This window comes from Bubalus kerabau, chromosome 8, assembly GCF_029407905.1.
Source record: "Bubalus kerabau isolate K-KA32 ecotype Philippines breed swamp buffalo chromosome 8, PCC_UOA_SB_1v2, whole genome shotgun sequence".
NCBI classification, from domain to species: Eukaryota; Metazoa; Chordata; class Mammalia; order Artiodactyla; family Bovidae; genus Bubalus; species Bubalus kerabau.
In genome coordinates, this window is record NC_073631.1 from 89,706,180 (window position 1) to 89,719,424 (window position 13,245).

At 39.2% G+C, this 13,245-nt stretch overlaps 1 protein-coding gene across 1 annotated transcript in view; it reads left to right on the forward strand.

The window, feature by feature from the left end:
- Positions 1–13,245, forward strand: part of PTPRZ1 (protein tyrosine phosphatase receptor type Z1) — a 144,669-nt gene that overhangs the window by 77,484 nt on the left and 53,940 nt on the right. Inside the window, exons 11-13 of the mRNA XM_055589381.1 lie at positions 4,270–4,316; positions 6,305–6,307; positions 8,776–12,355. Of these exons, the coding sequence (XP_055445356.1) occupies positions 4,270–4,316; positions 6,305–6,307; positions 8,776–12,355 (3,630 nt within the window). The remainder of the gene's footprint in view (positions 1–4,269; positions 4,317–6,304; positions 6,308–8,775; positions 12,356–13,245) is intronic.

A 13,245-nucleotide genomic window follows, 5' to 3' on the forward strand; every position in this document is an offset into this window, starting at 1 on the left:
TTCCTGTTTTGTGTCCTTTTCATTTGTATAACAACTGTCTTTGTTAAATCACTATACATTGTCCTTGTTCAGCCTGTACCATACTACACTACAGGTAATGTTATATAATGATATTTAAAAATCACCCTTTAAAAAGATTGCAGTTTATATTGCTTTTGCCTTTTCGCATTGTGAAACTTGGCTTAAAACCTTTGAACAATTAAATAAGCCTTGCTTGCCTACCTACATCAGTGTTGCTTTTTTGTTTTGTGGAATGTTGAGTAACATGCTGTTTTAGAAAATCTAACAAAACCAGAATGACCCATAGGTTTTATTCTGTTATCCCATAAATGTGAATTTTAAGTGTTCAGTAAAAAAAAAATATTGACAATCTTCACTACTGGACTGTTTTTGCAGCCTTCTTGGAGTCTGTTTTGATGAAGTGAGAAGATTCTGTAAACCCCAGTAGTGCCTGAGCCAGACTGGTAACCACTAAAACGTTAGTTATTATTTGCAAGGAAGCAGCAGGCCAAAGGACTTCCCAGGTGGCTCAGTGGTAAAGAATCCACCTGCAATGGCAGGAGACAAGGATTCAATCTCTGTATCAGGAAGATCCTTTGGAGAAGGAAATGGAAACCCACTCCAGTATTCTTGCCTGGAGAAGTCCATGGATAGAGGAGCCTGGTGGGCTACAGTCCATGAGGTCGCAAATAGTCAGATATGACTTAGCAACTTAACAATAACAACAACAGCAGGCCAGTGGGGACCCATCCTGAGACCTTCGTCAGTCAGCAGTTAGGCCTTGAGTGCTGTGAACTTTCAGACCCAGGAGTATGGCTCAGATTCTCCAGGGAGTTAGAAGCAATCTTTTAAAATTATTTTATTTCAAAATTGTTCTGAGGAGTCTCAGCAGAAGACTTCTGGGTTATTTTGGGCAGGGCTCTTAAAGTATTCCTGGACAACACCAGTATTTCAGTCAATTCAAATGATCTGAGTCTAGTAGGAAATCACAAGGAAGATCCTTCAAAGTGGGTTTTTACATACCAACATGAAGGCACCCACACCTGATTCACCCATGAGTGTGCTATGAAATAAAGAGATCACAGGGCTTCTTGGACCTGTAGATTCTGTTCCTAGGGCCTGAGGGGGCCTAAAGGAAACTTCTTACTTCTTATTGTGGTAAACAGCAAAGCCAGTTATGGTAGAACTCGCTGATCCCAGTACTCATAGACAGTATGATTAAGTAGAATTATGTATTTTAGCTTAATGGGAATTATAACCTATATAGTTAAGTTATTCTCTGATTAAAGGATAACAATTAATCAAATGCAGTACACACAGAGTACTGAAAGAAAAAAATTGTCCTTAATGTGATAATTATATACACTCCACCCCAACCCTGACAATTAATAAGAGAATCACCTTTCGTCATTACAAGTATAAGTTAAATGAAGTTAGGCCCTTTTTAAAAAACACCTCTGTAAGCATGTTGAAGAGAATGGACTCTTATTGAGATGTTTTTCTGTAGCTTCTTAACAAAATAAAATCTAAAGTATAATATATGTGTGTATGCTGCTGCTGCTGCTCCTGCTGCTGCTGCTGCTGCTAAGTGGCTTCAGTCGTGTCCGACTCTGTATGATCCCACAGACGGCAGCCCATCAGGCTCCCCCATCCCTGGGATTCTCCAGGCAAGAACAGTGGAGTGGGTTGCCATTTCCTTCTCCAATGCATGAAAGGAAAAGTGAAAGTGAAGTCGCTCAGCCGTGTCCGACTCCTAGCAACCCCATGGACCCCAGCCCACCAGGCTCCTCCGTCCATGGGATTTTACAGGCGAGAGTACTATATATATATATATATATAAAAATATATATATATCTCAAAATAGTATTTGACTATGATTTGTCCTTATTAATATTAAAGTAATTTTAAAGTACATGAAAAGCTGTGACTCCATATAAAAATATTTTTAGTAAAATTATGTATTGTCTCATATGCTGAAATTGGAGATTTTTACATGCATGAACTTCTCTCATTGTAGTTTTTAGAAAATCATATTAAAGGTTCTTTTTATTTCTCTCTCACAGTTAAGTTGAATCCTGTTTTTAAATTCACATTATATTGGTTTCCTTGAAGGTTATAGAGACATAGTTGTATCAGACTATTGAAATCATTTTAATTTTAAAAAGTAAAGACTAAATAACATGAAAAACAGGGTGAGTAAGAGGTTTCACGGTGACAAAAATAGAAAAAGGAAAACACTAAAGATCCAAATGAAAGTTGTCAGATTCTTTCATGGTTAGTTTTAACAAGAAAATAATAATAATTGAGAGTTAAAATTTAAGATATGACTGTTTACAGTGACTATTTTCATTTTTATTGCACCAAAAATTGTTCAGGGTGAGTAACTTTAAAATACTTAACTAGTCAGTAGTATTAATTTTATCTAAAACCTCATGGGGGCTGGACTTCTATATTTTACTTGAATTCTCTTCTAAATAAAATTCAAACATATTACAGTATTTTATAGTTTTACATTTCTTAGTACCTAGAAGTTTTTTCATGAAAATAAACCCAATACAGTTTATATGATAAAGCAGGCCTGGATTTGGTAAATACTTAATGTTAGTTCCTTTATGCCTTTGAAAATTCTGTAGAACATGCATTTCCTTTGAGGATCTACAGAGGCATAAAAAAAAATAGAACATAAACAGCCTTAGGGTAGTGAAAAGCATAAACTTTGGAGATGGGATAGATTCTCTAAAATAATAGGAATAAGAAAGGTATCTTTGTAATAATGCTCAAGCCCTAATAGTTACCCTGACTTCTGTCTCCCTGATGCAGCTTGAAGAGTGAGGATAAGTGGTCCTCAAGCCCTTTGGTAACTTGGCAGAGGGCCTAGATTCCTTACTGGAGAGAGAGAACTATTAGTAGCTCCTCATCTTTTCTAACATTTACTGATGGGTCTTGTTTTAGGATTAAGCTATCCTTAGACTGGGCTTCCCTGGTAGTTCAGCTGGTAAAGAATCTGCCTGCAGTGCCAGAGACCCTGGTTCGATTCCTGGATCTGGAAGATCCCCTGGAAAAGGGATAGGCTACCCACTCCAGTATTCATGGGCTTCCCTGGTGGCTCAGATGGTAAAAAATCTGCCTGCAATGTGGGATACCTGGGTTTGATCCCTGGGTTGGGAAGATCCCCCTGGAGGAGGGCATGGCAACCCAGTCCAGTATTCTTGCCTGGAGAATCCCCATGGACAGGCTACAGTCCATGGGGTCGCAAAGAGTCAGACACAACTGAGCGACTAAGCACGACACAGCCACATGAAATATGCCGATTCTGTCCAGTTGGGAAAGTCAGACTTAAATGATCCTGGTCCTTACATTCCTTTCATAAGCAGTATTAGTTGTGTATCCCTGGGAAGAAGTCATGGGAATCACTCTGGTCTGTCCTTCCTGCTGCCAATCCAGGCTGGACCTGCTAGAAAACATTCTTGCTTCTACCTGGGGCAGCACCCTGTGTACAAATACGTATAAGCCCAAATCTGAAGAGTAAAAAGAACTATTTGGGACTTCCCTGGTGGGGCAGTAGTTAAGAATTTTCCTTCCAATCCAGGGAACGTGGGTTTGATCTCTGGTCCGGGAAGATTCCACATGCTTCTGAGCAAAGTCCATGTGAATAACTACCAAGTCCATGCTCTAGAGCCCATGCTCTGCAACAAGAGAAGTCCATGCAGCGCAACTATAGAGTAGCCTCTGCTCACCACAACTAGGGAAAGCCCCTCATGCAGCAACTGAGGACCCTGCACAGCCAAAAATTAATTTAAAAAAATAACTATTTGACCTTCAGTCAGAAGAAGACCTTAAGGAATAAGTAGTTGAATAAGAATATCTGTCACTTATCCCCTGGCATTTTCCCAACTATGCTTTTATCAGCAGTAAGTCTGCACTGATGAAAAATTACTTGGGTTTCTTTGCACCCAGTAATATCAGTCTCACTGTCTTCTTTTCCCTTCTTAGTTTCAATCATAGTTGGGGTGGAAATAGGGAAAGGAGTTGGAGTGGAGGATAGAGATCAAGATTTTGAGTGCAGTTTCCTGTACGTTTACATAGTGCTGTGTTATGTAATGTTCAGTAGTATTGGAAACTGAAATTTGAAATTTTCTTTGAGCAATTCTGTATTTTCCAAGCTAACAGTATTATTTTTTTTTCCTTTTCTCTTTCCATCCAAAAGTAGACCAATAAAGCTGAAATAGTTGAATAAAAATGTTAATAATTTTGTTTTTAATTTTGTAGAACTTGACCTCTTTCCCGAATTAATTGGAACTGAAGAAATAATCAAGGTATCATAGCTATTTTTTATTCAAGTGCTTAAATTAAAAAGTCTATTTTGAATTATTGGTTAGGTTTCAGATGTTGCATTAATAAAAAGTTCGTGTTGCATGCATGATTCATTGTTTGTAGAACTAGTTGCTGAGCTTTGTAGATTAATGTATAATTAATAACATGAGTTTTATGAAGAAGTTGGAAGACACTTTAATTGGTATAGTTTTTAAAAAGAGATAGAAAAGGTTTTTTGATAATTAGAAAAATGATGGACTAAAAATAATGATAGCTATGAACTGTAGTTGCAAATTGGAACTTTTTCATTTTCTAAATGTTTCTAACAAACTAAAGTAATATTTAAGCAATTCATAATGTTGCTACAGCTTATTTTTGACTAACTTAACCAGTGATTGATAGATTGATAATAAATGTGAACCAGAATATAAAGTATATATATTCTTTTGCCCATTTAATTTGATTATTTTTGTTTGGACTACGCATATTATAAAGTCTGTTGCCAGCACAAGGTCCTTTAAGTAAATGGGCCTTTAAGGATATTTATAAATTTTAACATTGTCGTAGGTTTTGAAATAGAGAGAAAATGACTGTTTGTATCTTATATTTCATCCTAAGCCCAAATATGCTATTCATCAGAACTGAGATAATATGTTAAATCCAGGTTTTCTATTGTTAATGGTAGTAGGAATGTGTCCATTAGTACATATATGTGTATGAGCTGATAACTTGTGAAAACGAATATTCTTATCTAGCTGTAAATAGTGGTTAGGTTGTGTTTTCACATGAACCGTTATCTCAGTGATTTTTTATCTTATGGCAATTCTCTCTTACAAAGGACTATTTTAGCAAAATGAGCAGTCCACATTTCATCAAGAGTTCACAATAGAATTCAGCTAAGCATATCTGTGTGTGTGTGTGATGTGTGTCAAACACCCTTCCAGTTGTAGACTGCAGACTTGTGTCCTCACATGGTGGAGAAGAGCAGAAGAAGCAACCTTTCATGACTCAATATAAAGGCACAAATCCCATTCATGGGGCTTCCACCTCTGGCCTCATTTAATACTAATGACTCCCAAAGGCCCCAATTCCTGAGACCGTCACTTTGAGAGGGTAGGGTTTCAGCATGTGAATTTAGAGGGGACACAAACACAGTTCATAACACTATTCACCTTCCTTGATTCATGCAGGAATGAATGATAGAAGTTGGCAAACACCTGGAATGTATCAGTAATGGTTTTAAGCCTGAATATGGGTTTCCCTGGTGGCTCAGTGGTAAAGAATATGCCTTCCAATGCAAGAGATGCAGGTTCAATCCCTGGGTTGGGAAGATGCCCTGGAGAGGGAAATGGCAACCCACTCCAGTATTCTTGCCTGGGCAATCCCATAGACTGAGAAGCCTGGCAGGTTACAGTCCATGGTGTCGCAAAAGAGTCAGACATGACTGAGCAAGTAAACAACAACAACAACAACAACAACGTGGAAATGAATAGTTTCGGGAATGTTCCTCAAGTTTTCTTCCAATAGGAATGCCTGACTTTGAAAGACAAACTATCTCCAGCACAATCAAGGCTTTTCAATAAAAAATTTTAATAGATATCATAAAGGATAACAGGTATGATCCATATCAAAACCATAGAGGAGGAAAGATTCACATAACTTAATCTTGGGAAACAGTGTCCATTAAAATATTTGTTTTTTCATATATATAAAGTAATCATAGAACATGAATCTTATGTTCTTCTTGAAACGTTGACATGAGACAGTATGACCCCATAGAGATGTACAAGACTTAGTTGGGTGGATTAATAAAAGGTCCATCATCTTCTTCAGATTCTAAGAATCTCACAGTGATGAAAGAGAAATTTGTGTTTTGTGTGTGTATAGTTTTTATTCCCCAAAAATGTAACAGAATAAAGGGTGACTGGCATTATGTTTTAAGAACAATGTTATAGAAGTCTACATAGCTTATAGTAGGAGGATAATAAAGGAGGTTTGTGTGGGATAATAAGCAAAGAGGAAGAGAAGCAATGGTATGTGGAATTTGAAAGAAAGTGTCAGATCAGGGACTTCTAGTCTCTGGTGGTCCAGTGGTTGAGACTCCGAGCTTCCAATGCAGGGGGCACGGATTCAATTCCTGGCCAGGGAACTAAGATCCCACATGCTGCACAATGAAGCAAAAAACAAATAAATAAATAAAAGTTCTAAAGAAAAGAAATTGTCAGAGGATATAGAGAAGATAGATGACATGTGTTTTGGGAACTTTATTGTGAAGAAAAGGGAAGAGGTAAAATGAATACTAGGCGTTGAAGTAGAGATGTTCCATTATGCTCCTTTTAAATACGAGAGATCTGGGTTTGAGCTGGTAAGAGTGATCCATTTAAGAAAGCAAAATTGAAAATACAAAGTGGAGGGAAATAGTTGTGTTCAATTCCTGAGAGGATGATAGAGAATGGATTAGAACACAAATGCAGAAATTAGAAAGGAAGTAGAACAACAACTCTGTTACAACAGGATGAGAAGAGCAGAGGTCGATTTGGTTGGTCCTGGTGGGTTTTGATGTTTTAATGCTAGGAAGAGTTGAGTTTTTTTCTGGTGGCTTCTACTACCTCTGTAATCAGGAAAACCATCTGCTGAGAATGAAGAGAGAAGAAAATGGAGGTTTGAATAGAGGAGAGCAAAGTTTAAATGTCTTGGTAGAGGGTAAGAGTGTGGTGTGATACCAGAAAACTGGCAAGTATCCAGATTTAGAAAAGTGAGAAAGAATTCAGAAACTACATATTGCTAAGGTTAACACTGATCCTCACCAAAACTGTATCAGATTATAAAGCAAATGTTTGTAAGAACTTCTAAGGAAAGAAGAGTGTTTTCCACCAAGAGTGAGTCGAAGCAAACTGTTCTTATTTCCTTTTGCGTGAAGTTTTGGGGCCTGAAGATGAGAGGAATATTTATTTAGGAAATTATGTGGTTAAATCTTCTAGTTGTCCTTGTGAACATGGCATCAATCAGAATGCAAAATTTTATCAAGGAATACTACTAGGGAGGAAATGGATCTGGAGAATCTAAAAGAATATCCATTTTAGCATTAATACAATCCAGAGCATTAAGGCTGACTCACTTCTCAGGGTTGTCGCATATGCCTTAAGATTAAAAAACAACTTTAAATCAACTGAATAATTAAGCTCTAGATAACAATGCAGTCATTAAGCTTGAAATCTTGTGTTTCATACATGTAGCTTTCCGTGTGTCTGAGACAAAAGCTCATGAGCACACATGACCTAAGATTCAGATTCTTTCTACTGATACTGGTCAGGTTCTCACTGACCAATTTGTATTTGGTCATTTTTTTCTTTTTTTCAAGGAGCGTGACCTTAAAAGATCTAATAGATGACATTGCTACCAAACTGACAAATTCATGTCCCATGTGAACAAAAAATATCATATCTTAATATGTTTGGCAATTCAATGTTTTAAACATATGATTAGACATATTATAATATATACAGTTTAAATAAAAAGAGACCATGGATTTTGGTTAACCTCTAGCCAGATCACTCCTGGGCCATCATAGTAACTAAGTGCTCATGAGAGACTGGGTCACCTGAATGGTATTTCTAAAGGAAACACAAAATTAAATGACTAGAACTAGGCCCATATTTTGACCAGTTGTTAAAAATGTCTGCCTAGGTTTAAGATGAACTCCTAGGGAAAAGTATTTAAAACAAAAACGAACAAAGCCAAAAACCTCTTCCAGTCTTGAAACTTTCCTGTTAGGATAGCTTTAAAATTGTGATGTATTCTGAATATATACAAATAGTCTGAATATACAACTACTTTGATCTTTTAAATAAGTTGTTTTATTGCCATTTTACATTACAAGAAGCTAATTATTATTTAGCTTGTTGCTAGATGAACTAAACAGAGAAATATAAACACAAGAAAATAAATACCATGTTAAATAACACTCTCAGTAAATAAATACCACTACACTGTGTCTTCTTTTCAAAGCTGTGATATCTATTAATTACTTCCATAAAGTAAAATTTTAAGAAGCAGCCATAAGTAAGATATTTTCCTTGAGTTGAATTACTGTCCCTCAAGGGTGGATAATACTGGTTACAAGATAGAGGCGTGTCTTCTAGAGGGGTGGTGCTTTATGAGAAGTTTCCAAAATCCCACAAGTGAAGAATCACAGTATAATGCAGTTTAAGATATTATTAAGATTTCATGGAAAAGGAAATGGCAACCCACTCCAATATTCTTGCCTGGAAAAGTCCATGGACAGAGGAGCCTGGAGGGCTGCAGTCCATGGGGTTACACGACTGAGCATGCATGTATGAGAAGGGTGGAGGGAGATAGGTTGGTAGCAATACACTGGTAGAACTAAAAAAAAAAAAAAAAAAAAAATTCACTTTTCTCTAATTTCCTTATATCCCATTAAATCTTACTTGCTTTTCAAAGGAAGAAGAGGGAAAGGACATGGAAGGAGACACTGTTGTGAATCCTGGTAGAGACGGTGCCACAAACCAGATTAGGAGAAAGGAACCCCAGATTCCTACCACAACAAATTACAACCGAGTGGGGACCAAATACAACGAGGCTAAGACTAACCGCTCCCCAGCAAGAGGAAGCGAGTTCTCTGGAAAGAGTGATATTCCCAACACATCTTTAGATTCCACTTTCCAGCCAGTCACTGAATTAGACCCAGAAAAAGACGTTCCTTCGACTTCACAGACTGTGACCCAGCCTCCCCCTCTCACTCTGGCAGGCACTTCAGCCTCTTCAAGTGACGGCTCTAAAACCATTCTCCGATTTCCACAGATGAACTTGTCCGGGACGGTGGAATATTCAGATACAGTTTCTACGACGGAATCGCAAGAGGTATCTACTGATATCAGTGAGGAAGAGAGTTTATTGACCAGTTTCAAGCTCGATCCAGGAGCGGATGATTCTTCTGGCTCCAGTCCCGCAGCAACTTCCGCTGTGCCGTTTGTCTCCGAGAACACCCCCCATGGCGATGTATTTCCTTCAGAACACCCAGAGTTCGTCACATACGATGTCTTTATCCCAGAATCTGCGAGAAATGCTTCAGAAGATTCAGCCTCCTCAGGTTCGGAAGAATCTCTCAAGGATCCTTCCGTAGATGGAAATGTGTGGTTTCCTAGTACGACAGACGTGACAACACTGCCCGATGTCGGGTCAGGTAGAGAGAGCCTTCTCCAGACTAATTACACCGGCGTGGATAGTGACGAATCTAAGACAACAGAATCCTCTCCTCCAGGCCCACTGCTGTCACGGGGTCCCTCGGTCTCAGATGTGCGAATGCCACAGTATTCTACCTTTGCGTACTTCCCCACTGAGGTGACACCTCACGCTTTTACTCCGTCCTCCGGACAACACCATTCGGTCCCCACCGTCAACGTGGTACACGCGCAGACAACTCAACCAGTGTACAATGGTGAGGCACCTCTCCAACCTCCCTACAGTAGTGAAGTCTTTCCTCTAGTCACCCCCTTGTTGCTTGACAACCAGACCCTCAACACTACCCCTGCTGCTTCAAGTAGTGATCGGGCCTTGCATGCTACACCTGTATTTCCCAGTGTCGGTGTGTCAGTCGAATCCATCCTGTCTTCTTATGATGGTGCGCCTTTGCTCTCGTTTTCCTCCGCTTCCTCCAGTAGTGAATTGCTTCACCGTGTGTATACGATCTCTCAGATCCTTCCGCAAGTTACTGCAGCTCTTGAGAGCGATCAGGGGTCCCTGCATGTTTCTCTGCCGGTGGCTGGGGGTGATTTGCTGTTAGAGCCCAGCCTTGCTCCGTATTCTGATGCCGTGTCGCATCAGATCACTACGCGTGCTGCTTCGGAGACCTTGGAATTTGGTGCTAGCAAGCCTGCTGTTCTTTATCAAACGCTTGTGTTTTCTCCAGCTGAAGCATCCAGCAGTGATGTCATGATGCATGCACGTTCTTCAGGGCCTGAACCTTCTTATGCCTTAACTAATGAGGAGGGCTCCCAACACCTCTTCAGGGTTTCTGACAGTTCTGTGGTACCTGGGCGTGATTCTGTTCAGGGTTCCTTATCTAGCAGCCCTAGTCACCACCTACCGATGCCCGAGTCTCCCTTAGTAACCCCAAGCGCATTGTTGCTGCAGCCCACTCAGGGGCTCTCTGGTGATGGGGAGTGGTCTGGAGCCTCCTCTGATAGTGAATTTTTTGTGCCTGACACAGACGGTCTGACAACCCTTAACATGTCTTCACCCGTTTCTGTAGCTGAATTTACATATCCAACCTCTATGTCTGGTGACGATAACAAGCTACTTTCTAAAAGTGACAGAATACACGGCGAGGAGACAGAACGGCACATTTCTTCTTTCAGTGACCTGGTTTACCCCTCTGAAAGCACAGTCATGCCTGACCTATATGATCGTGTAAATACATTGAATGCCTCTTTACAAGAATCCTCTGCCTCCACTTCTAGCCCAGAGGGCATCCTCCCAGAGCTTCTTGCTTTTACTGCCACTAAGGTATATGATCATGAGATTAGTCAAATTCCAGAAAATAACTTTCCGGTTCAGTCTTCACACGCTGTATCTCAAGCATTTGGTGACACTTCACTTAAACCTGCGCTTAGTGCACACTCAGAGCCAGCATCCTCTGACCCTACTTCTAGTGAAATGTTATCTCCTTCAACTCAGCTCTTAGTTTATGAGCCCTCAGCTTCTTTTAGTACTGAAGTATTGCTGCAACCTTCCTTTCAGGCTTCTGGTGTTGACTTGTTGCTTAAAACTGCTTTGCCAGCTGTGCCTAATGACCCAATAGTGGTTGAAACCCCCAAGGTTGATCACATTAGTTCTACAGTACCACATCTCATGGCATCCAATGCCGCTTCAAGGGAAAATACGCTGCACTCTCCATCTGTACCAATCTCTGATGTATCATCTACTCCTAATACGCATGCTGCTTCACTTCAAGTTTTAACCATTTCTTATGCAAGTGAGAAATATTCTGAACCACTTTTGCATAAAAGCAAAAGTTCCCACCAAACAGTACCTTCATTGTACAGTAATGATGAGTTGTTCCAAACTGCCAATTTGGAGCTTAACCAGGCCTTTCCTACACAAGGAAGGCATGCATTTGCTACTCCTGTTTTATCAGTTGCACCACCAGATACGCTTATAAATAAGCTTGTTTATTCTGATGAAGTCTTCACCTCCACCAAGGGCCCTGTCACCAATGAGGTATTGGCTGGTATTCCTACAGTTGTTTCTGATCCAGTTGTAACTGCTGATCCTTCTGTCCCTTTAGGAAATGTGTATGTTTCCATTTCAGCCATTTCTCCCAACAAGGATGGTTCTGTAACCACAACCAAGTTGCTGTTTCCTTCCAGAACAACTTCTGAGCCAATTCAAAGTGCCCGATCTGATGCCAGTTTGGTGGGTGGTGGTGACAGTGGTGATATTGATGATTACGGTGATGATGATTATGATGACAGAGATAAGGATGGCTTATCCATCAATAGGTGTATGTCATGCTTCTCCTATAGAGAATCACAGGAAAAGGTGATGAATGACTCAGACACCCAGCAGAACAGTTCTGTGGATCAGAATAACCCAATCTCATATGCACTATCTCAGAATTCTGAAGAAGGAAATAGAATCACAGGTGTCATATCAGACGATCAGACTGATATGGACAGAAGTCCTGATAAATCACCACCAACAAATGTGCCACCCCAGAAGCGCAATGATGGAAAACAGGAAAATGATGTTCAGACTCACAATACCCTGCTTCCTTTCAGTCCAGAATCTAACGCTTGGGCAGTTCTTACAAGTGATGAAGAGAGTGGATCAGGGCAAGGTGCCTCAGATAGCCTTAATGATAATGAGACTTCCACAGATTTCAGTTTTCCTGATATTAATGAAAAAGATGGTGATGGGGTACTGGAAACAGGTGACTCAGAAATAACTCCTGGATCCCCACAGTCCTCAACACCAACTATTACTAGCGGGCATTCAGAAGTGTTCAACATTTCAGAGGCAGGTTAGTTATGGATCCAAGGGATAGACTGAGGTGTGATGGCTTTCTGCCTCAAAAAAAAAAAAAAAAAAAGAAAGAAAAATCTTGGAAAGAGGTATTTGGTAAAATGGCCATCGTTTTTAAAAATCAGGATATTTATAAATCAATTTGCAGGTTTTAAAATTTGATTTTTTTCATTATTTCAAAGAAATACTCGATGTGTTTTCATCCTTAGATTAACTCTCTCCAAAACAGATAAAATGATTTCTATTGTCAATTTTTTCATATTCCACAAGATGCCTGTTATATGTGAGAGCAATTATGTGTATATAATACATTTTTAGTACACTGCTTTTTAAATAATAGATTGGAGTGTATTTTGGATGATTTTAGTTTTAATATTTGTGCATATTCTAAATTACATTGCCAACTAAATCTATCGAATTACAAACTCTGATATAATATGACATATGTGTCTCTCTCTGACCCACTCAGTGGAAAGCAATTAGATATTTTGGACATCCACATCAGATTGGGGACTTTAGAAAAAAGTTCTATTGCTATGTTTTGAAAGTTTAATGGTAAGATATTTTTTTAAGATTTAATTTTTTAAGAATGTCTCTTTGATTACCTTAACATTGCCTAAAGAGGGCAGTGTGAACTAACAAAATACCTTCTACTTTATACTTGTTGTTACATGCCTTTCTAAGAAGTTAGATAATGGCCATTAATATGCATAATATGTATAGGTATTGTATGACAAGGTGTACAACACAAGAACATTTTCTGTAGAAATGCATTTCATTTGTTCATGTATTTTATGCAAACTAATTTATAGCCAGATGTTTCTTCCAGCAGATTGCTTGCAGTATATATAATACAGATGTTTGCTTTAGATGCCGGGGGGTGGTGGG